Source organism: Muscardinus avellanarius (assembly GCF_963383645.1).
Source record: "Muscardinus avellanarius genome assembly, chromosome: 6".
Classification (NCBI taxonomy): Eukaryota; Metazoa; Chordata; class Mammalia; order Rodentia; family Gliridae; genus Muscardinus; species Muscardinus avellanarius.
This window is the reverse complement of record NC_137791.1, coordinates 137812874-137835850: the sequence shown is the minus strand read 5'-3', so window position 1 is coordinate 137835850 and position 22977 is coordinate 137812874. Positions and strand designations below refer to the sequence as shown.

At 64.3% G+C, this 22977-nt stretch overlaps 1 protein-coding gene across 3 annotated transcripts; it reads left to right on the top strand.

The window, feature by feature from the left end:
* Positions 1–236: 236 nt before the first annotated feature.
* DOK7 (docking protein 7) lies at positions 237–22637 on the top strand (the record flags this gene model as incomplete). 3 transcript variants are annotated; one of them, XM_080698047.1, is made up of 7 exons in its annotated part: positions 237–266; positions 361–406; positions 6319–6549; positions 9364–9564; positions 17705–17824; positions 20726–20845; positions 21907–22637. In XM_080698047.1, the coding sequence occupies 7 exons, from the start codon at positions 237–239 to the stop codon at positions 22635–22637; spliced, it is 1479 nt and encodes a 492-aa protein (XP_080554173.1). The 3 variants fall into 3 exon arrangements, with proteins under 3 accessions (XP_080554173.1, XP_080554172.1, XP_080554171.1); XM_080698046.1 differs by having other exon boundaries at positions 237–290; positions 9458–9594; positions 17644–17824; XM_080698045.1 differs by having other exon boundaries at positions 237–290.
* Positions 22638–22977: the final 340 nt, after the last annotated feature.

Sequence of the window (22977 nt, the reverse complement as noted above, 5' to 3'; positions counted from 1 at the left end):
CCCAGCCACCCACCCCTCAGACTTCCACCTGGCAGCGGAGCTGGCTCGGACGGCGCCGGCGTCCCGCCCCACTGCCGCCAGGTCCGGGTTCGCTGAGAGCCCCGCCCGCCACGCCAGGCCCGCCCTCCTGGCCCAGCCCAGGGCCCTCCCGGAGCTATTTTGAAAGTGACCCTGGGCTCCGCGGGCGGCCAGAGTGCGGGGAGAGGGCGCGGCGGGCAGCGGAACCATGACTGAAGATGACGGAGGCGGCGCTGGTGGAGGGCCAGGTCAAACTGCGGGACGGCAAGAAGGTCGGGGCGCAGCGGGGGCGCGGGGCGGGGGCGCGCGGGGCGGCAGCTCACGCTGTGCTTGTCCCCACAGTGGAAGAGTAGGTGGCTGGTTCTGCGCAAGCCGTCGCCCGTGGCAGGTGAGTGGCCGGGTGGCCAGGGCGGCTGGGGCGGGCGGGACTCGCCGGAGCGGCCCCGCGGCCCCTATGCTGCGCCAGAGTGCCCGAAATAGCTGGTGTCACCAGCCTGAAACCCAGCCGGCCAGTAACCGGAGAGCCGCCGGGCTGGCGCCCGAGGGGACCCTGCCACTGCCTAGGGGCCCGGGAGCTGAGGTGGGTCCAATGAAGCGGCCCTGGGGTCCCAGTCCCCCGCCCCACTGGCCACCAACCCCTTTTCCAGAAGAGCAGAGCCCCAGGGGTAGGGGTGGCAGCTGGAGCGGGGCCAAACCCCAGAGCCCCGCACGGAGTAGCACGGCACCCCAGAAAGTTACCTTCTGAGTGCCTGGGGGTGAGCATGTCAGAGCAGGAGCCCCCAAACCCGCATCCCGGATGGAGCTGTGCCCCGCCTTCCCTGCCCACCTCCCCAGGCGGGCAGAGGCTGGGCTGCCAGGCAGGGGTACTGCCCTTTCCTAGAAGTGGCACTCTCTTGTTGGGGGTACAGGCCTCTGCGGAGAGAGGATGGTCTTCCGCCCTCTCCCCAGCCGGTGCCCCTGATGGGAGAGGAAGCACAGGGCAGCTCCAGGCTCCACGCGCAGGAGGGAGGCTGGCGCCAGGCTGCAGCTGTTGGAGAGGACAGGTGCCCTGGAGCCGGCCAGGCCCGGGGTCTGCGGGAATGCGAGGTGGGGCGTGTGGCCGCGCGTGCGGATGTACAGGCGTCAGTCAGCGCCAGGGAGGGGTGTGGATGGGGGTGCGGAGCTGCTGGCTCTGGGGACCTAGTCGCTTTTCGAATGGGTCTCAAGTTCCTTTCCAAGGGCCCCATGTCCACGGCCAGCATTTCTTCACTGGTCCTGCATACCACCCAGAGCCTGGGTTCTTGTCCTCGGGTGTCTGCGGGAGGAGGGCTGGGTCATGCTGCTGCTGAGGGAGAGGCCACCAGGCAGAGGAGGCCACAGGGGGTGTGAAAGGCTTTGGTCAGCTGTGGCGGGGCAGAGGCGGCGGCAGGATTGGGTGTTGCTCAGTGGGACAGCAGGGCTGCTTGACACCTGTAGTCCCCAGACAAGCCTGGCACCCAGGCACAGCAGCTGGGACAGGCGCCCACCTGAAGAACATCTGTGGGGGTGGTCTCTGTCCTCTTCCTGACCATGGAGAGCAGGGCTGGCCGGCCCCGATGGGGTGAGCTCATAGGTGAGCAGGGGGTGCTCTGTGCGCACCAGAGCGTCTGGGAGTCTGCCGGCAGGGAGCCTGAGAAGATGCGCTGTCCCAAAGGAGGCTCTGAAGCTGGTTGGGGACTGGGTGGGAGGTGACCTGTGCGGAGGGTGGCGGGGTTGACGCGTCCTGAGCACAGTGCACTGCCCATGGTCCTGGCTCTCAGACATGGCCTTCTCACTGGCCTTACAGCCGCCCACCACATCCTGCTACAGACCCCTCCGCTCTGGCTTCCCTGCTCTTGCCCAGTCCCACAGGAGGCGGGACGCTCCTGTCCCCACCTAGACCCTCCTTGGGTCAGAGCCCCTGACACCCCGTGCCCTTGAGGGGAGAGGAGGGCTGAGCCTGCCTTCTTACCATAAGAAACCCAGGGCCCTTAGTTCTTAAGATTGTGGTGTCTCTGCGGAGGGCCCAGAGGCCGGTGGCAGGCAAGGGCACCTTTCTGTCGCACCCTCTTTCACCATGGGCTTCTGTGGCTGCACTAGAGTCCAGCTGGCGGCAAGAAACATTTGGTTTCTTGCACTTGCAGAAGGGCCGGGTCTCCAGCAGGTGTGTGAGACGGGCCCGAGGCGCTTCTACCCTCCCCCTGCCGCATGGGCAAGCCACCTGGAGGGACCCGAGTCCTGGAGAGGCAGAGCCTTTGGACTCGCCGTGGGCAGCAAGGCTGAGGGCCAGGAGCCCGAGGCTCCGGCCAGGCTGGAGCCACAGCGCCTGTCTCAGCCTGACTGGTTTGTGCTGCCCCCTGGGTCCCCAGTCTGGCATCACCACTCAGGCAGGCAGGCTGGGGCTGGGAGTCCTGCAACAGGAAGATACCCCCGTCCACAAGCTGTGGAGGCTGGCAGCCTGGGCGCATGCCAACCTGACCCCTCACCTGCCCAATTGGTAGCTCTGTGACCAACGCCTCCAGGTGTGTCTCAGCAGGACATGGGGCTCTGGGCCTGTGGACCAGGGGGTGCCCTCTGGAGCTGGTACCTCATGCTTTGATTACCTGCACTCCTGCCTCCTTCCCCGTGGGGTGGGGGAACATCTCAGCCCCTGGCCAGTCTCCCTTTCCCTCTGGTGCTGTGATAAAACAGGGCCGGGCCCTAAGGGCCAAGCTCCCCAGCTCCCTCTTGGGGCAGGGAATTGAAGAGTATGGGGCTAACATCTGCTCAGCTCCTGCATGCCATGCGGCCAGGAGTGCCGCTGCCCTCCTCGAGCATCTTTGCCTTCAGCCAGACATCTCGCGCTGGGCAGAGGCTGGTCCCCGGCGCACCCTCTACCTAGGTGCTTGGGAGAGCAGAGGAGTTCTGGAGTGAGCCCTGCCGTGGGCCACACTGAGCCTGAACCAGGTGGCAGCCACTGTGAACATAAACCTATCTCCCTAGAGTCAGATGGAGACCAGGCGGGGCCTGCACCACATCCTGCCCCCGTGTGGCCGGGTGCCTCTGGTCCGAGGAGGCACGGCACGGCCTGGCCTGGTCAGTGCTGCCCCCAGGCTGCTGCGTGCTCAGCAGTCCCCTCAGCCTCCTGTCTATGTCTCCGCCCACCGAGGGTGCTGCCTCAAGGTCACCGTGACCTCTGTGGGTCCTGCCGTGTGGGTGTGGCCTGTCTCCCTTCCTGTGTAGCCTCCAGGCCTGGCCCTGCCTCCTTCATCCCCGGGCTCTCCCTGCACCTGGGAGGCCCTGGCTGCAACGCCTGCCCTCCCGCTCCCACGGCTCGGTCCTGGCTCTGAGGGCTTCCGCGAGCTCATGACTCCACGGTTATTTTTACATCTCCAGTGGCTGGTGCAGCTGCCTGCCGGCGTCGCCCTCCATGAGAGGGCTTCCAGCCTCTCTCATCCAGGAAGACCCCATGCCAACCCCACCCAGGGCTCTCCCCGTCCCTCCCCATATCCCTGGAGTCATCTTGATTCTTCCCTGGCTCCGCCCCTCACGCACACACAGGTGAATCCCAGGGGAGTCACCGGGGCCTTCGCGGGGGGACTTGGCTTTGCCGTCCTCCAGCTGCTCTGGAGTCCGTGTAGGTCAGGAGAGATGGCCGTGCCGGCCTCAGCGTGGCAGAGATGCTGCTGCCCAGGGCAGACCTGAGGGCCGTGGGCAGGCCTCAAGAGGCAGCCACGGATGCAGGGGCCAGGGCGCCACCAGGGGTGGGTCTTTGGGGAGGGAGCGGCCCTGCTCAGGGCTCTTGGCCATGATTCCAGGGCCGAGTGGTCAGCCTGCAAGGACCTGGCAGCAACGAGAGGTGGTGGGTTGGCCAGCGCAGGCCACATGCCGCGCGCCATGACTGGGCAGCGTCGGCTGGCCTGGTGCACGTGGCCAGGTCCCAGGAGTCTGGCCAGGCAGGTCTATGGCTGGGTCACATGCGCAGCTGAGCGATGGGTGGGCATATGTGAGCATGTTCTGAGCGCGGGCTGCAAGCGGGACTCCGCACGCCTTCCTGCGTTCAGCCCTCCGGTCTGGCTGCAGGCGGGTGTCCTGTTGTCCCCGTGTTGTGGATGGAGGAGACGGAGTCGAGCTCCAGTGTCTCCCTAGGGCCGGGTGGCTGAGGGGCAGAGCCAGCTCCCCCAGGTCTGGGGGACCCCCAGCATGGCAGGTGTGGGCGGGACCAGGCGGGTGGAGATTCCGCGGCCCTCCTGGTGGACGTGGCTCAGCTTTCCAGGGCTGAGGCCCGGCCTCCCCCAGGCCTTCCTAACACTCAGGCCCAGATGGCCGGGTACCGCGGGCAGACCAGGCACCCACTCTGCCCATGCCCACGGCCTCCGCGGCCCAACCTTGCCCCTGGAGCAAAGTTTGGAGCCTTCTGTGCTGTCGCGCCCTGGCGCGCCCGTGACACATTCGAGGGGCTTTTCCTAAGGACACATTCTGTTTCTGTCCCTCATGGGGTTTGCCTCTTCTCCCCTGCTTGGGTTCTGTTGATGCCACAGCCTCTTCCTGGGCAGTGCTTGGGAGAAAAAGTGCCTGAAAGCCTCAGCGGGCAGGGGGGTGCTGTGGCCGAGCCTTCTTGCCCTATGGGCAGGGGGTGCTGTGGCCCTGAGCCTTCTTGCCCTATGGGCAGGGGGTGCTGTGGCCCTGAGCCTTCTTGCCCTATGGGCAGGGGGTGCTGTGGCCGAGCCTTCCTGCCCTATGGGCAGGGGGTGCTGTGGCCCTGAGCCTTCCTGCCCTATGGGCAGGGGGTGCTGTGGCCCTGAGCCTTCCTGCCCTATGGGCAGGGGGTGCTGTGGCCCTGAGCCTTCTTGCCCTATGGGCAGGGGGTGCTGTGGCCCTGAGCCTTCTTGCCCTATGGGCAGGGGGTGCTGTGGCTGAGCCTTCTTGCTCTATGGGCAGGGGGTGCTGTGGCCGAGCCTTCTTGCCCTATGGGCAGGGGGTGCTGTGGCCCTGAGCCTTCTTGCCCTATGGGCAGGGGGTGCTGTGGCCCTGAGCCTTCTTGCCCTATGGGCAGGGGGTGCTGTGGCCGAGCCTTCTTGCCCTATGGGCAGGGGGTGCTGTGGCCGAGCCTTCTTGCCCTATGGGCAGGGGGTGCTGTGGCCCTGAGCCTTCTTGCCCTATGGGCAGGGGGTGCTGTGGCCGAGCCTTCTTGCCCTATGGGCAGGGGGTGCTGTGGCCGAGCCTTCTTGCCCTATGGGCAGGGGGTGCTGTGGCCCTGAGCCTTCTTGCCCTATGGGCAGGGGGTGCTGTGGCCGAGCCTTCTTGCCCTATGGGCAGGGGGGTGCTGTGGCCCTGAGCCTTCCTGCCCTATGGGCAGGGGGTGCTGTGGCCCTGAGCCTTCTTGCCCTATGGGCAGGGGGTGCTGTGGCCCTGAGCCTTCTTGCCCTATGGGCAGGGGGTGCTGTGGCCCTGAGCCTTCTTGCCCTATGGGCAGGGGGGTGCTGTGGCCCTGAGCCTTCCTGCCCTATGGGCAGGGGGTGCTGTGGCCGAGCCTTCCTGCCCTATGGGCAGGGGGTGCTGTGGCCCTGAGCCTTCTTGCCCTATGGGCAGGGGGTGCTGTGGCCGAGCCTTCTTGCCCTATGGGCAGGGGGTGCTGTGGCCCTGAGCCTTCTTGCCCTATGGGCAGGGGGTGCTGTGGCTGAGCCTTCCTGCCCTATGGGAAAGCTGTGCTGTTTTGCAGTTGTGAATGTTGTGGACTAAGCGGGGGACAGCGCTGATAGTCCTGATGCCAATGGAAAACAGGAGCTTGGGTGGGGACCTGCGCAGCCCTGGAGCCAGGAGATAAGACTCGGCCTGGCCGTCTAGCAGGGAAGAGACAGAGGCCTGAGCACTGCTTGGGTGACCCCCAAGGCCCACTGCGCCCCGTCTCCCAAGGTTAGAGCTCAGGCCATCTCCTGGAAGCCAAGAAAGCAAGTAGGTGAAGCAGGCTTTGGTGTGCCAGGGAGCAGGCCCGGGGCAGGGGCACAGTCACAGAGCCAAGGTAGGAGGCCCAAGCTGTCTGCTCCCTGAGCCACGGACCGTAGGCAGCCAGGGTGGGCTGCAGGACCTGGTCAGAGCGGATACCCTGGTGCAGTCAAGGCCCCAGCGGCCAGGCAGCCAGGGGACGGGGCCCAGCCATGACACGGGCCTGCCTCTGCTCCCGGGGCGGTGAGCCATGAGGGTGGGGAGCGTTCCACCTGGTGCAGGCGGCTTGGGGTGGGGAGGGGCGTCCTGGCAAGCCAGTCTCTTGCCAGCAGCATCCTAGGCAGTGGGCTCACGCGGCCCTGCCTGTCTCCCGTGCAGACTGTCTGCTGATGCTGGCCTACAAGGACAAGTCCGAGCGCACCAAGGGCCTCCGGGAGCGCAGTAGCCTCACCCTGGAGGACATCTGCGGCCTGGAGCCTGGCCTGCCCTACGAGGGCCTGGCCCACACGCTGGCCATCATCTGCCTGTCCCAGGCCGTCATGCTGGGCTTCGACAGCCGTGAGGCCATGTGTGCCTGGGATGCCCGCATCCGCTACGCGCTGGGCGAGGGTGAGTGGGGGCTGAGGAGAGGGCTGCCCCCGAGAGTCCCGCGGCCCCCCACCCACGTGGGCGGAAGAGGCAGGTGGGACTCGGGAGAACTTCCTAGAAATGAGTTCTCAGATGTTTACCTGCTCTGGCTGGCCTGGGCTTCATGCTTGAGACAAAAAGCCACAGAGCCCGGCCCTGCCTGGGGTGCTCAGTGCAGGGACTGCGGTGGCCCTGCGCTCTTGAGCCTGCTAACTCGGCCCTGTTAGTTAACCTGTCCAGTGGCGCCCTGGCATCTAAGAGGGTGACGTCCCACAGCCCTGCCCTTGCTTCCACCGGATGGGGGCTCAGGTCACAAGCAGAGGCCCCGGGGAGCAAGTGTCCAGGGCAAGGGCAGCCTGGGCGGGGGGAGAGCAGTGGCCGAGCTGCTGGGTGCACAGGAAGGCGAGCTCTGCCAGCCTTGGAGGGGGCAGCTGTCTACAGAGGGTGGCATGCAGAGGTGGCTGGCCCAGAGTGCAGGGCGGGTGGGCCTGGGGCCCTGAGCGCCCGGCGTGGAGTGGACAGGCCTCCAGAGCCTGAGCTCGGTTGACTGTGAGGACGGGGTGGAGTGCAGCCCGGGACTGGGGTGCTGAACAAGGCAGAAACCCCAGGCGCATTTGTGGACACGCACGCACACGCACGCGCGCGCACACACACACACACACACACACCACTGAGCGGTGAGGGGCAGCCATATATATATATATATATATATATTTTTTTTTTTTGGTGGTACTGGGGTTCCTGGAAGCCCTTCTACTTCTGGGCTACACTCCCAGACCTGTTTTTACATTTTTATTTGGAAACAGGGTCTCCTAAGCCAGCGCGCGCGGCTGGCTTCGAACCTGCGCGATCCTCCTGTCTCAGCCTCCCAAGCGCGGGGATTACAAGCGTGTGCCACCACGCCCGGCTATATATATTTTTTTTTATTTTTTATTTTTTATTTTTGCGGGTCTGGGGATGGAACCCAAGGGCATTCAACCTCCGAGCTACACCCCCTGCCCTATTTTTTATTCTTTATTTTGAAACCAAGTCTCACTGAGTTGCAAAGGGCCTCACTAAGTAGCTGAGGCTGTCCTTGAACCACGATCCTCCTGTCTCAGCCTCCCAAATGCTGCCATCACGCCCAGCTGGGGCAGCCATATTTTCATTTTAATGTAGTATTTTCTTTCTTTCTGTTTTTTTTTTTTTTTGAAGTATTGTGGATGGAACCCAGAGGCATTCTACCTCTGAGCTCCACCCCAGTTCTATTTTTTATTCTTTATTTTGAAACAGGGTCTCACTGAGTTGCTGTAAGTACCTGAGGCTGTCCGGGAACCACGACCCTCCTATCTCGGCCTCCAAATGCTGGGATGACAAGTGTGCGCCGCCACGCTGACTCTTAATATAGTATTTTCTAAAATATTGAAATCAATGCACCAATTCAGGACAAACGCTATGTGGAGGTCTTAAGTAGAGCCAGGTCCTCACCCGGCCTACACCCGGGCGCCACAGGGCCTGCCGTGACCTCCACACGGCCTTCCTCCTGGGTTCTTTGCAATGCCTTTTGGGTTTTAAAATACCTTGTTAGAAGCCAGGCGTGATGGCACACACTTGTAATCCCAGCATTTGGGAGGCTGACACAAGAGGATCACAATTTGTGGGCCGCCTGAGCTACTTAGTGAGGCCCTTTACAACTCAGTGAGGCCCTGTTTCAAAATAAAGAATGAAAAATAGCCGGGCATGGTGGTCACGCTTGTCATCCCAGCATTCGGGAGGCTGAGACCAGAGGATGGCGGTTCATGGCCATCCTCAGCTACTTAGTGAGGCCCTCTGCAACTTAGTGAGATCCCGTTTCAAAATAAAGAATGAAAAATAGGGCAGGGGATGTAGCTTGGAGGTCAAATTCCTCTGGGTTCCATCCCCAATGCCACACACACACACACACACACACACACACACACACACAGAAGAAATACCATGTTAAATCATGTTGCCCTCGCCTGCTGAGATTCTTGGCATCTGAGCATTGCCCCCCAGTCTAAGTGATGAGAGAACGTATGGGGTGCTACATTGGAGCTTTGCCAGGCACACGGGAGCATTTGGCAGGAAGCACTGCCTTTCCATGAAGGTTCTCCAGTGGGGGCTTGCCTGGATCTGCAGGGTCCCTTTTCTTCTCCCGAGTGAGGCAGGGGCCGCCGGGCACCTTGAGAGGCATCTTGTGAGGGTCTTATGAGGCCGACTGACCTGTGCCGGCTGTGGGCAGGCCGGGAGAAGACAGTCCGCCTGAGGCCACAGCTCTGAGGAGGCGGCAGCGTGGGGCAGGCCGTTCCGGGCAGGGGATGGAGTGGGTGCGGCCAGCTGTGGACGCCGCAGGCAGGGCCCGGGCATGCCCAGCCATCTCTTGGGGAGGCCAGTGTCTGGGAGAAGTGCTCACCAGAGGGAGGTGGCCCGTGGCCCTGCACATCCTGAGGCCAGGCTGAGCTCTGGCACAGGCCCCACTCTGCCTTGGCTTCCCCGCCTGTGGCAGTGCCTTCCTGTCGGGGTGGGATGGGCTCCCAAGGAGGTGCTGTGTTCCCACCCATGAGGCCACTTGTTAGGATGGAGGGGGGCTCAGAGGTCAGGACGCCCCAGGAGAACTCGCTTCCTCTGCAGGGCAGTGGAGGGTTCCATGGTGGGCAGCCCCCACGGCCACCTCATGCCCAGGCTGCGTGTTCCCTCATCAGGGGAGCAGCTGCCAGGGAGGCCATGGGGTCGTGCTGCCTTTGACAGGCCTCCACTTCCCCCGGTGATGCCTTCTTGCCCCTGCTTGGCCTTCAGTGCACAGGTTCCACGTGACGGTGGCTCCAGGCACCAAGCTGGAGAGCGGCCCAGCCACCCTTCACCTCTGCAACGACGCCCTTGTCCTGGCCAGGGACATCCCTCCAGCCGTCATGGGCCAGTGGAAGCTGTCTGACCTCCGGCGCTATGGGGCCGTGCCTAACGGGTTCATCTTCGAAGGCGGGACCAGGTGTGGGTACTGTAAGTATGCTGGCGCTGGGACCTGGGGTCGTGGCTGACCTGTGGGTGAACCTAGGGGGGCCTGGGCATGTCTACGCTTCCCTGCAGGGGAGCAAAGCCCAGCACTGAGTGCAGTGTGGAGGGGCGGCTACGCTGTCCCTGGCTGCTGGGGGTGAGAGGCTGGCTTCCCAGCCTCTCCCCAGAGAGGCCGGGACAAGGCCTTTCGTGGCCTGCAGATGAGGGCACAGAGCCTCTCCTGTTCAGATTGGATGAAAAAAGAGAGTACGTGTGCCCAGAGTAGACGAGTGAGCTCCCGCTGCGGGCGCCACGCAGGAAGCGCACTGAGGACCGAGGTTCCTCCCAGATGCACCAGCCACTGCCGCCCCTGTGCCGCCCAGAGCTGCCCTAAAGGCAGTGACGAGCAGCCAAGCCCCAGGAGCACAGCCGGGCACCTCCCCGGCTCCGAGGCCCGCGCTGGCCGTGGGGCTGACTGCAGGAGCGGGTTGTCCTGCCGGCTGTCCTCGGGTGGGCTGCAGACACACCCATGGGTGGGCCTGTAGCTGTGTGGGAGGAAAGAGGTCCCCTCTCCTCCAGAGGCGTGCCGCCTGTCTCTGCTGGCCCCCATGGGGACATAGTTGGAGTGGAGGACGAGGTGGAGGCTCCCAGCCTCCCAGCCTCCTGGCTGGGGCTCCAGGGGCCTCTGTCCCTGCCTCTCGTGTGAGGGGTGTTAGCTGACCGCTGGGTGTGTGAGTGTGACGCCTCGGCACTCCTCTGGCATGCGTGGCCGGGTCCAATGGGGCGCAGCAGGTGCAGGGGTGGGCAGGGTCGTGCTGGGTGCCGGTCATCTGGGGCTCTTGTTCTGCAAAGGTGCTGGCGGGGCTGCAATCCCATCTGGGTGCCATGTCCTTTGTCTAGCTGGATACTGGGTGCAGACCCAGTGGGCCTCTGGGCGGGAGTCAGTCCTGTCGGGGACTTGAGGAGACCAGATGCAACCTGCAGAATGCTTAGCAGGGGCCACTGCGTGGCTTGCAAGCTGGATGGGACAGCTGGAGTCCTCCCGTCTGGAGGCGTGCGAGGCTCTCCTTTTTGGCAGATCTGGGGAGCGGGGGCCTTGGAGGTGACGGGCTGGGTTGGTGGGTTGGCCTTTGCTCCCCTCTGCCTGGGATGGCCGGGAGCTCTGGGTTCATAGCTCACAGTTGCTCAGACACGTGGCAGCTCCCTTCCTGGAGAGTCTGGGCGATCCTGAAGTGGCTCCGAGCACCAGGAGGATGGGACAGTGTCCTCCTTTCTGTGTGGCGTTCCCAGGCACAGGCTGCAGATGGCCAGAGATGACTCTGGCAACTGAGTGGGGCTGGAGGACCCATCTCCTGGAAACCTGTGGACTGTGTTCTGGGCAGAATGGAAAGGGTTCTCTGTCTCTCGTGTGAGGCTTCAGAGTTAACCATTCTGTCTTTGCTGTGGGTGGGCTTCTTCCTGCTGGTGGGCTATCCTGGCATGAGCAGCTGCTCTTCTGGGAGGTCAGAGGCTGTGCTGGGCTGTGCTCTCCCACTTTGTCTGGCAGGACTGTCAGGGATGTCCTGGTATGTCCTGATCAGCCATGCTGTAAAAATCTGCCTGTAACTGCAGTGCTCGGAGCCGGCCAGCCTGGGTCCCTCAGCGGGGCCGTGGCTCAGATGCTTTGGGGATTCTGTCTCCCTCCAGCTCAGCCTTGCTCAGCCTGCAGGCCGCTGGCCGCTGGAGAGCTGGAGCACATGAGGGCTCTGCCGGCCGGTGGAGGGGCTCGAATGGCCAGCCCGGCCTCCGTCCCTGGCAAGCCCATTTTTCCACAGAGCCAAGTTCAGCCAACACTCTGGCTGGTGGTGTGACCCTGCTGCAGGGCAGGCTGGCCACAGGGCAGTGTGTCTGTCCCACGTGCCGCAGGCCTGGCTGCCCTGGGCACAGGAAGCAGCGGCACTGTGTCCTGGGGCTGCTCTCATGAGGGGCCACAGACGGCAACTTGCTGCAGCAGAGTCAGTTTATAGTCTGGGGCCAGAAGTCCCCCAGCCCAAGGCTCGCAGGCCCTCGCTTAGGGCCCCGGGGTGGCGCGTCTGCCTGCTCCCTCCTGCTCCTGGGAGCCAGGCCCCTGGGGCCGGGTCAGATCGCCGAAGCGTCTGCGCTGCTTCCTCTCCTGTCTCTCACGAGGACGCTGCCCCTGGGTTTACCCTAGGTCCACCCGGGTAATCCAGGATTGCCCCTTCTAGAGACCCTTGCCTTAATCTGCAAAGACCCTCTTCATGGATTCAAGATCTGAACCCTTTAGGGCCACCATTCAGCTGTGCTGTTCTAGAATGTGGGTCGTGGTGAGTTTGTGTCTGGTGGGCACAACTGGGAGGGGCAGAGAGTGCCATAAGAAGGCCGGAAAGAGAGCCAGGCGTGACAGTGCACACCTGTAACGCCAGGAGGTCCAGGTTCATGGCCAGCCCCAGTAATTAGCGAGAATCTTAATAACTTAGTGAGACTCTGCTTCAAATAAATAAATAAATAAATAAATAAATAAATAAATAATAGGGTTGGGAGTCTAGCCCAGAGATAGAGTTCCTCTGGGTTTAATTCCACTATACCCGCTTACACACAAGCATACACACACACACACACACACACACACACACACACACACACGTCCACTACACACACACACACGTCCACTGGAAGAAGGTCCTAGCCTGGCCCTGGGCACCCCAGAACCATGTCCTTTGGCCCCACTCAAGGTGGCGATGTAGAGAGTGCAGGAGGATCCCCGGCCCCGAAGGCTGCCCTTTGCCCACCGAACTCGTTAGCAGGTCCCGCATGCCTGGGCTTTGGAGTGCCCTGGCGGAGTGGTGCAGAGGAGCCGCTGACTCTGGCAGTGGGAGAGGCAGCCCCAGGGAGGGCTTGGGCGTGTGGGCAGGGCACTAAGGATGCTGGGAGTTCCTGGAGGAAAGGGCCGATTCAGAAATTCTCCGACTCTTAATTTGCTCCCCCCAGGCTTCCCCAGACGTCTCAACTTGCACGGGGCCGGGCCGTGCACAGAGGAGCCGGGTCCTTGGCTGCTGAGAGGACTGTGGGACCCCGAGGGACTCCGCCATGCCTGCCTGTCACTCGAGGGGTCTGGTGGAGTTCTCTGGGGCGGGGACAGTCACAGGAGAGTGACTTGGTCTCGTTTCTAAGCTTCGTGTTTGGTGCCAAGAGCCGCCTTGCTCAGAGTCAGGGCCACCTGGGGGGATCGTGGCCCCCTCTGGGAGAGTGACAGGAGATACCCTGAGACCCACGGCCATGTGTGATTCAGACACAGTCAAGGCGCATGTGTTGTGGGTCCCCATGGGCCTTGTGGAGACTTCAGGAGAAGGGGGCCCCGGGGCGGCTGGGGGCAGCTGCTGTGGTGTGGCCTGGGCCCTGCAGCTGCGGGCCTGGTTTGGGGTGTCATGGAGTCACGTCAGCAGGGCTATGTTAGGGATGATCACTTTGGCTCCAGGGTGCAGGCAGGTCTGGAGGAAGAGCCGCGGGCAAGGAAGGCTCTGGCTGTGGTCCAGAGCCAGGTGGGGACCCCATTGGCAGCTGTTGGGCAGGGTGGCCGGGTTCAGGAATGTTAACCAGCTGGTGACTGACGTCTGAGGTGGTGGAAGAGGAAGGGCCTTGCTGGGGAGGGTCTGGGCCAGGGGCTGGGTGCCTTCTAGTGCTTTGCCTGTGGGCAGGCAGGTGTCCTGGGGCCGCATACACAGAGGCCTGTCCTGTCCCTGCAGCAGAGGGCTGACTTCATGAACTGGGGCCATCCCACGGACCTCTGCGGGTTTCCTGACTCACTGCCCTACCGATGGAAGCCCCTTGTTCTGGACCGCCTGTCACAGCTCCACAGGGCTGCGATTCCTCTGCCTGGCTCTGAGGTTCCCCGGGGCCTAGCATGTGGGGAGAGGGGATGTGCTGCTCCTCAGTGTCCAGCGAAGCTGGCGGCCAGTGGACAGACAAGTGGGACTTCCTGCAGCCGCCCTGGGGCACCATGTGGCCTGTCCGGGGCAACCTGTGCTAACACCTGCCCTCGCGGCTCCGTGTGCGCCCCATCCCCACTGTACGGATGAGGACTCGGGCGGGCCTGGGTGATCCTAGTGTCCCCGGCTGTGGCGTCCAGGGAGGCTGCTCCTTGTTCACGGGCCTGCTCCCGAGGCTGGCTCTGGGTCTGAGGAGGGGCTGTGTCCACCCTTCCTGCCCTGTGGCTCCTGTCCACGTGAGCCTGCATGGCCACAGAGGTCGGCCCTCCCCAGCCCTCTCGAGAAGCAAAGAGCCCTGTTGGGTGGAGCAGGCGGCAAGCCGGGTCCATGCCGCCCGACCAGCTGCCGGGTAATTTAGACACCTGCCAGCTGTCCGCAGCTCCACCGCACTTCCTCCAGGGCCCGTCAACTGCGGCCTGTTTGCTCAGGACAGGAGAGTGGCCTGAGGGGGCATGGCGTCCACTGCCGGCTGAGCGGCCGTGCGGCCTGACAGAGGCCTGTGGACAGTACTCTCAGCTGGTTTCCACGTGTGAGTGACAAGGCTGCTGGACATCAGCCCACTCTCCCTGGGGTGTCCACGATGACGGATGGATTGTCTGCAGGTTGCTCTGACCTCTCGACCTCGCTGAGTGCCAATCTCATCTGCACCCCGTGGGTCCCTGTGCCCTACTATGGGATGCTGAGAGGAGCCAGCTGTGTCCACAGAGCGCCGTGCTAGATCCTGGTCCCACAAGCACACACAGCAACCCTGTCCAGCCCTCTGGACAGGACTGAACAGTCTTTGACAAGACCCTCCCCCTCAGGAGCAGCTGGGTGGCTTTGTGGGTGTCTGGAGGGCCCCAGCCGGTGGCCTCTGCTGAGGTGCCTTCTGCAGTGTGGCCCACCCCAGCCCCACAGTCTGCTGTCCCTGTAGGGGACAGAGACACCTGCTCCTGGTCCAGGCTGGCCACTTTGTCCTCTTTCTGAGGACGGGCTGGGAGACGCAGAGGAAAGTTAATGCCAGGCTGCCTTTGGGGGATCCTGAGCCTGAGGAACAGGCTCACAGAGGCCCTCGCGGGGCAGTGAGGCAGCGGCAGGAGGCGCACGCTGGGTCACCGAGGGCCGTCCTCGGCTGGGTCTTGTGGTGGGCAGGGTGTGCACTGGTGGACAGGGACGTAGTGCTAGGCCCTGCTCAGGGCTGGAGCTGAAACGCCCGTGCTCTGCTCTGGAGATGTTTGTGTATGAGCACATGTGCGTGTATGTGTGTACTGGTTGTCACTGTGTTTTCAAGAATGTACCTGGCATGGGATGGCCCGGCGCTCACCACCAGAAAAGCAGCCCACACGGTCTCTCCAGAGCCGAAGCCTTTGCCAGCCTGGCAGGCACAGAACTCTGGCTCCTTACCTTCTTTCTCCACGTTATCTACTGTTTTGTAACAAACGCCCCAAACTTAGAGGGCTGTGGATGGGGCCCTGGGCGGCCTCAGCAGGCTCGCCTCCGCCCTGCTCTCTCAGCGTGGCTCTTGCAGGCAGCGGCTGCCAGGCGAGGGTGGCCGTGGGCTGGCCGTGGCGAGGAGGCCTCAGTTCCCCTCCAGGCCTCCCTCTCCAGCAGGTTCTCCCGGGAATCTCCACACTGTTTCCATGGGGGCAAACAGAAGCTGCCAGGTCCCTTAAGGACTCAGCCCAGGACGGGAAGGGCTTGAGTGAGGGCAGTGGACCCGGCCTCCCAGGGTGGGAGGCCTGTGGACAGGGGTGGAAGAAGCTGGTGGCTACACCTGTACCCAGTGTGCCCAAACTGGGCCAGGCCCTGTCCTCCCTCCCTTCCCTGTAAGAAACAAACAAGACAAAGAGATGTTCCAGGGAGGGCAGGCCGGCGGCCTCTCCTAGGAGTGTCTATCCACGGCCGAGCATGGGGGGGTGCCTGGCTTCAGGCACTGGGCCCTGCTGGGGCCATGAGGCGCCCTGACGTGGTCGCCGCCCGCGCGGCGCTTGGCCTGGGTTCTGAGTCTGTAGACAGGGCAAAGAAGCACGTTGTGGGGTCTAGCCCAGAGGCAGCATCCGTGAAGGCATCTTGGGGTGAACCGCTGGCTCCCCAAGACGGGAATTAAGGATTAGGGGTCAGGAAAGGTGGCATAAAAAGTCATGCTATGTGCCCTGAGTCTGGAACGATCCACGGGCATCCCAGGAGCCCGGGTGGGGATGGGGAGCTGGCTCGCAGGGTGGGGACTGGGCAGCGCTGGGTCCTGGGAGGCCGGCCCTGAGGAGCCCGGTCCTCTGAGGGCCTGAGCTGGCTCCCCACTGTGGCCGGGGTGGCTGTCTGGGCTGCCACGTGGCACATGGGGGCCTAGGCCCAGCCCAGCGGAGCGTCTCGGGGAGCGTGAGCTCCACAGACGCCCCAGTGGAATGCAGGGCCGGCTCCACGCCCTTCCGTAATGTGGTTTTTTATAGTCGGGGGACTAATTGTCCCGCGGCCTCTGCCAGCTGTCAGGGAGCTCGGGATTAGAGGCCTCGCCTTTCGTGAGAGGTGGGGCCAGGCGGCTGAGCCTCTCGTGGATGGGGTGGCACATGGGGACAGAACTGCCGAGAGGTGCTGTGTGATCTGGTCAGCGGAGGTGGCAGAGGGGACGAGCCCTCCAGCCTGCCCTCTAGCTAAGGTCTGGGCGCAAGCCCACACCAGCCTCCCCAGCTTGGGGGCCCCTCCCTCAGGGCCGTTCTGAGCAGGTGAGCCTGTGAGAACCCTCCTGGGTGGACACTGAGGGGCATCGACCTCCACACCTCACTTCTGCTTCTGGTCAGTCGCAGCCCCTGGTCAGGGTGGGCCCCGATGCCCTGTGGAGGCAGGGAGTGCCCTGCCGCTCTGGGTTCGAGTCCACATCTTGGCTTGACCATGGACAAATAGCTTGCCCTCTCTGGAGTTCAGCTTCCTCATCTCTAAAACACAGCCGGTACTGTTATGACGCCTGGTTTGGGGGCATTACATGAATAAAGTGTCAACAGTGCCAGGCCACTGCCCCCGATGCTCTGATGTGGCTGCCAGGGGCACCCCGCGCAGCCCCGTGGAGTCCCCGGAACCCGGCTGCGCACATTCCCGTGGCCCCGGCTGGCCTTGCTCTGGGCAGTGGGCAGTGGCTGTCGCAGGGGGGATTCCTGAGCGGTGATGTGTGCCCGGCTCAGCAGGGGGCACAGCCAGCCTGGCCTCTCCTTCCGGTGGCCAGTGAGCGATTTCATTCACCTACGGCGGGGCCGGGGCACGCGGCCTGGGGGTGCCCTCCTGCTGACTCAGGCCCTGGCTTCTCCTGGGTGTGGAGGCTGCGCTCTGCCCTGTCCCTCTGCTCAAGTGATCTCAGGGCACTCCTTTCTTCTACTGAGTGGGCAGCAGTGAGAGGTTTCCGGTGGTACCCATGACCTCAGGGAGTGTCTCTACAGCGCGACCCCAGGAAGAAGGGGAGGTGCTGGGGGCACTGTGCTGGCCGTGGGGTGCGGAGGGGTGGCTGGTGTTCTATGGGCATGTGCCACAGATCTGACCCATATCCGTATATAACTCTGACCACAGCCCTTGGGTAGAGCTGAGGTCCAGGTCACCTAGTGTGGCTGAGGCGAGGGGCAACCATGCCAGTGTGTGAGGACGGCTGGACACACTCCATTCACCCCAGAGCAGCCCTGGTCCTTGGTGCAGACGAGGAAGCTGAGGCTCAGGGCCCAGGAAATGGTCTGTCGCTGCCTGGGGGCTAGGGGTCCTGGAGGGCACCGCTGTGGCGGAGGCAGGCACTGTGTGGGTGTATGGGAGGCTGTGGTGGGCGTCTGGTGGACGGTGGCCCCGGGCGCCTGCACTCCTGGGCGCAGCTCAAGGAGCAGCGGGCAGCCCTGCACCTGGGCTTCTGCCGTGGGTGGCGGGTCAGCCGGGGAGGCAGCCCTGACAAGGTACTCCTTTGTGCCAGGTGCAGCCGGGCTGGTGTCGCTGCAGCCTGGCACCCTGGCAGGTGTGTCAGCACATGCAGTGGGGCTCGTGGGTGCGGGAGAGACTGCCTCTGTGGCTCTGGAGCTGAGGCATCGCGGGGCCAGGTGAGCTGGGCCATGCAATCCTGACTGCGCTTTGCTCAGACTCCCACGCCCTGCACCAGGACCCTAAGCACACACTCCGACTGCGGGCCAGGCTGACCTCCATGTCTCCTCTCTCCTCAGGGGCCGGGGTCTTCTTCTTGTCTTCCGCCGAGGGGGAGCAGATCAGCTTCCTGTTTGACTGTATTGTCCGAGGCATCTCCCCTACCAAAGGCCCCTTTGGGCTGCGGCCGGCCCTCCCAGGTACGTGCAAGGGTGTGGCCCAGTGAGGCCTGCGGGGAGGTGCCCTCTGTCAGCAGCCCAGGTGGGCGGCTGCGCTTCCCACTGGAAGCTGAGAAGTCAGCTTTGCTGTCTGTGACGCAGCGCCTTGTCACTGGGCAGCCTGGGGCTCCTTGGGGACGGGCCAGTGTGCCCGGGGCCCAGCTCACACCTGCCCACATGGAGTCTGAGCTCCCAAGACGCCAAGACCCAAAGCCGTGGGTTGGGACAGTAGAGCCGCAGCTGTCCCTGGCTGGACAGTCAGAGACCTTCCCAGCTCCCAGGTGGATCATGGTGGGCCTCGCCCGAGCCTCTGGTTCGTGGGCAGCTGCTCTGACTCTGAGGCTCTGGGTCAGACTGACCAGGCTGGGAGCGGCTCCGAAGCTGCCGGTGTGGGTGGTGTCGGGTGCCCCTGGGTGGGCGCCATCACTGTGCTGAGCGGGCCTCTGTCCCACCCTGCTCCCCGATTGTGGCCAGAGCGCCCAGCTCATGAGTCTCTGGACAGGGACATTGCTGGACCCAAGAGGCCACATGGTCTAGGCAGAAGGGTTCAGTGCAGGGCTGGCCTCCTAAGTTCTGGTCAGTGGCTGTGGATGGATGACCTCTGATCTCGCCTTGCCCCAACAAGGACAGCTCTGGGTGGCCCAGGTGCACCCACACAGCAGTCAGAGGGCTCATATCGGCTTCCTCCCCTGGCAACCCAGGCTGGGCAGGGCAGGAGAGCCCGTGGGGAGGCCTGAGCAGGGACCGGTCCAGGGCCATGGAGGCACCCAGCTTTGCTCACTCACTGCCCACCTCCAGAGCAGCCATGGGTGGACACTGCTGGGGAGTATGGAGGCGACTCTGGGAGCCAGAGCCCTCCCGGGTGCCCTGGCCCTTCTGGGCGGCGCAGCAGTGCCACCTGCTGGTGCCTTGCTGCCTCAAGGCTGCGGGCCTTGCCCTGGGTTGGAGGCTCAGGGTGTGGACAGTGCGGACTCCTGGGGGGCCCAGGGTGCGGTCCACTCCACTATCCTGCCCTGCTGTGTAGAGCAGTCTAGGCCCGGGCTCCAGATGTGGGGGTGCACTGCGTGCAGCTGTCGACGGGGCACTCTATGAGAGGCTCGTCCCCCTGTGGGCAGTGAGCTGGACACCCAGGCAGGCCCATGCTGATGGCTGGGGCTGGGGAATGCTCTATGGACCCCACCCTATAGACCTTCCTTTTAAGCTAGGGGAATTTAGTATCACAATCAGAGCCTGGGCCCGCGCTCCCCCACCCCAGGTGTGCCTTCCGGGTGTGCAGGGGTCTCGGGTCACCTGATGTGCCAGCTGTGTGTCCTGCTGGAGCAGCGGGGAGGGCTCTGTCCCTGTGCCTAGCTGGCATCACCTCAGAGCCTCATGGTATGAGGTCCTCACATGTGCCTCTGCTGGGCAGTGGCCTCCTCCCCCAGGTTTTCTGATGTCCTGGGGGACGGCCCTGGTCTTCCACAAGCCAACACGGAGCCCAGAGGAGGCAGGAGCGGGAGGAGGCCTCTGTTCCAGGCCACCCTGAGCTGAGCGTGGGGGCCGCGCTGGCTCTGGCTCTCCCTCAGCAGGGTGCACTGTTGTTGCACCCCTGATGCAGACAGGACGAGAGGCCCAGGGCGAGCGTGGGGCGGGGATCCTTGGAGATGCCCACCTGTGACCAGATGGGGCGAGGCCGGAGCATCCTGACCTGCCGCTGCCTGGGGCCAGCCCATCCCCACGTAGAGCCTGTGGCCTTGGGTGGTCCAGTGCTGTGTCTACTGAGGCTGCCCACGGTCACTGTGCTTCTGTGTCCTGCCATGGTCAGGTGGCACTGCTGTCTGCCCACAGGCTGCACCTGTCCTCAAAGGGCCTTAGAGCTCTGGAGTCCGGTGGGTGTGTGGCTCTGGCCGCCGAGGGCCTGGCTTGGGAGGGCCTTGGCTGGAGTGGACTGGCTGTGGGGGCATCTTCACCCTGGGGTCGGGATGGGCCTGGCCTGCCTGCACTCCCGCAGCCATGGGAGCTGACGGCAGCAGGATGCCACCACAGAAGCCTTTCTCTGGGTGGATCTCCAGGACCAAGCCTGCCCTGCAGCCTCCCGACCCCAGATGAGGCGGCACGGCTGGGAGTCAGCCTGCTCTTCAGGGCAGCCTGTGCACCCCCAGGGAACCTCTCTAGGTGGCCATGCCTGTCCATGCAGTGGACAGGACAGGGCCAAGGGTTAGGGCCCTGCATTGGAGCTGCATGGCCGCTCTGCCCAAGGTGGACATCAGCAGGTGCCCAGGGTGGTGGGCACGGACACCGGGCCCCCCTCCAGGGCTGTCAGTGGTGAAACTATGGCTCCAGACAGCAGGGGACCCACCCGGCCGAGTGGGAAGGAGCTTCCCATGGGAACCTTCCACAGGCCATGGTGTCCAGAGAGGCCACACGCCCTGGGTGGCCACCATGAGCTCTGAGCCCCCGGAGGCAGAGACAGGGCCAGGGCGGAACCCCACGAGAAGTGAGTGCAATGACCGGGGTGAGCAGCCGTCCCTGGACTGGAGACGGCAGGTTGGGCCGGCCATCAGGAAAAGGACAGCCATACCTTGGTGGGTGAAGAGGGGCGCAGCAGGCTTGGGGGGCTTTTGATGGGCAGTGGGGGCAGAGCACAGGATGGGGTCCCATGCTGGGCAGTAGAGGGCTGCCCACAGGGACAGGCGCCCAGAGTGGGCAGGAACCCGGGTTGGGGGAGATTGGGCATCCTGAGTGTGGTGACCCACAGCTGTGTCGATGTGTGGGGAGAGCTGGGGCTCCTGGGGGTCACCCCACCCGAGTGCTGTGTCCCCGAAGGTGCTGGCCTCACTGGGACCTCTGGAGCGATGGTGTGGGGCTGGGGCGGCCGCCTCACTAGCCCTGGTTTCTGTGCAGACCCGAGCCCTGGAGGGCCCTCGGCCCTGGAGGAGCGAGTGGCCCAGGAGGCCCTGGAAGCCCTGCAGCTGGAGAAGCGGCTCAGCCTCCTCTCACACTCAGGTCGGCCTGGCAGTGGAGGTAGGCCATGGCCGCGGGCTGGGAATTCACACCCAGCCTCCCAGCTGGGGTCGGGGCAGTGTCTGCAGGGCTCACCAGAGTCTACCCAGCACTCCCTGCCATGCACTCGCCATTCACTCTTGGCATCCCACAATCACTTATTAAGTGCTGGAAGGAGGTGCTTGGGGCAGTGGGCCTGGGGTGGAGTTCTTCCCACCCTCCAGTGTGGCTGGCTGAGCAAAGCTCGAGGCTTCTTGTGGGTCCGTGTGGTGGTCTGTGCTCAAAAGGCTCAAGAGTGCTTGGGGCTGCCGCCTGGGAGCAGAGGCTTCTCCGTGGCTGCCATCGTGGGATGGACGAGGCCAGGGCCTCCTGCAGCCCGCAAGCATGGCCACTCTGCCAGGAAGGCTGCAGGCCAGAACTCGGGAGCCCTGCTGGCTCTGCAGGCCCCTGCACTGCCTGTTCCCTGGGACACACCGGGGACAGTGGCCCTGGCCCTGGAAGCGGGGAGCCCAGCTTGCAGTGAGCTGCCTGGCCTTCTTGAGCCTTACCTGTGGATTTTACTTGGGCGCCCTGGAAGGCAGGTGGGACATGTGACAGAGGAGAAAGCAAAGATGGACACGATTCCCAGGGGTCCCAGGGAGTGAGGAGAGGCGGAGCCTGGCAGGGCAGGGAGGGGCTTACCTCCTAGGCATGTTCTTGTCCTCAGGGTACTTGGGGTCCAGTGTGGTGATGGCCAGGTGGGGCAGGGAGGTACCGGGCATCCTGCCAGGGCAGAGGTGGGCTGTCCCAGACCGGCAGGTGGTCAGGATGTCTAGACACACCGTTGGGGTGGGGTGGGAGAGGACGACCCAAGAGCCAGGCCCTCAGGTGGAGGAGGGACTGGTCAGGCTCCTATTTTAGGAAGACCCCCTGTTGCACAGGGCTCCAGGGCAGAGTGGTGGGAAGGTCCAGGTGGAGAGTCAGGGCTGGGCGGGGGCAGTGGCTGAGGGGGAGGGGTGGGCACTCACGGCATGATGTGTAGAGACCGCCCAAGTCCACCTAAACAGCCCCTTCGGCAGCCTCAGCTCCCTGACCTGTTACAGGGGACGACCGCAGCCTGTCCAGCTCCTCCTCCGAAGCCAGCCACTCAGACATGAGCGCCAGCAGCCGGCTCGCTGCGTGGCCAGAGCAGTCCTCATCCTCCGCGGGCACGTCGCAGGAGGGCCCAGGGCCGGCAGCAGTCCAGTCCCCAGGGGAGGCCGCGCTGGGTGCCTCCAGGCTGCCCCCCAAGCCACTGCGGCCCCGGCAGCTGCAGGAGGTCGGCCGCCAGGGCTCTTCGGACAGTGGCATTGCCACGGGCAGCCACTCCTCCTACTCGGGCAGCTTCTCCTCCTACGCGGGCAGCAACCTGGACGTGTGGAGGGCTGGCGAGGAGCTGGGCTCGCTGCTCAGCCTGCCGCCCACGGCCGGGGCCGCGGAGCCCAGCCGGTGTACATGCCCCTTGGGGGCAGCAGAGTACCAGGTGCCCACCTCCTTGCGGCCCCACTACGACACGCCCCGCAGCCTGCGCCAGGCCCCCAGGGACCAGAGCCCAGCCCCACAGGGAGGCCCTGACCACGGGGCAGCCGCGGACTCAGGCAGCCATACGCCAACTGGGTGTCCCTCCAGCTGGCTGGGCGTGAGACGGCGGGGACAGGCGACAGAGATGCCAGGCAGCGAGGCCACGCTGCCCAGCCCAGCCCCTGGCGAGCCCTGGGAGGCAGGCAGCCCTCACGCTGGGCCACCTTCGGCATGTCCAGTCTGTGGAGGACACAAGGTAAACCCCCCTCCGTGAGACTGCAGGCCAGCCCTGCTGCTGCCAGGGCGCGGGCCGCTGCCCCTCTGAACAGGAGAGGAGGGGGCCTCTTCGCAGAGGGGTGTCTGTGCTGTTTCAGGAAGCCACCGACCATGGACAGGGCTGGGGCAAGCCCAGGGCTGTCCTCCCCAGGAGGGCACTGCGGCTGCCAGTGGAGGGGGCTGACTTGGGGCTGCACGTTCTGGATCGCGGGCTCTGGCTGGGCAGGGTCAGCTTCCCTGGTTCTGACGGCGATCAGGCCCTGGGGGCTTAGGCGGGTGCTGGGGTGCTGAGGACTGGAAGTCCCCAGTCCTCTGGGCCAGGCCTGAGTGTCAGCCTC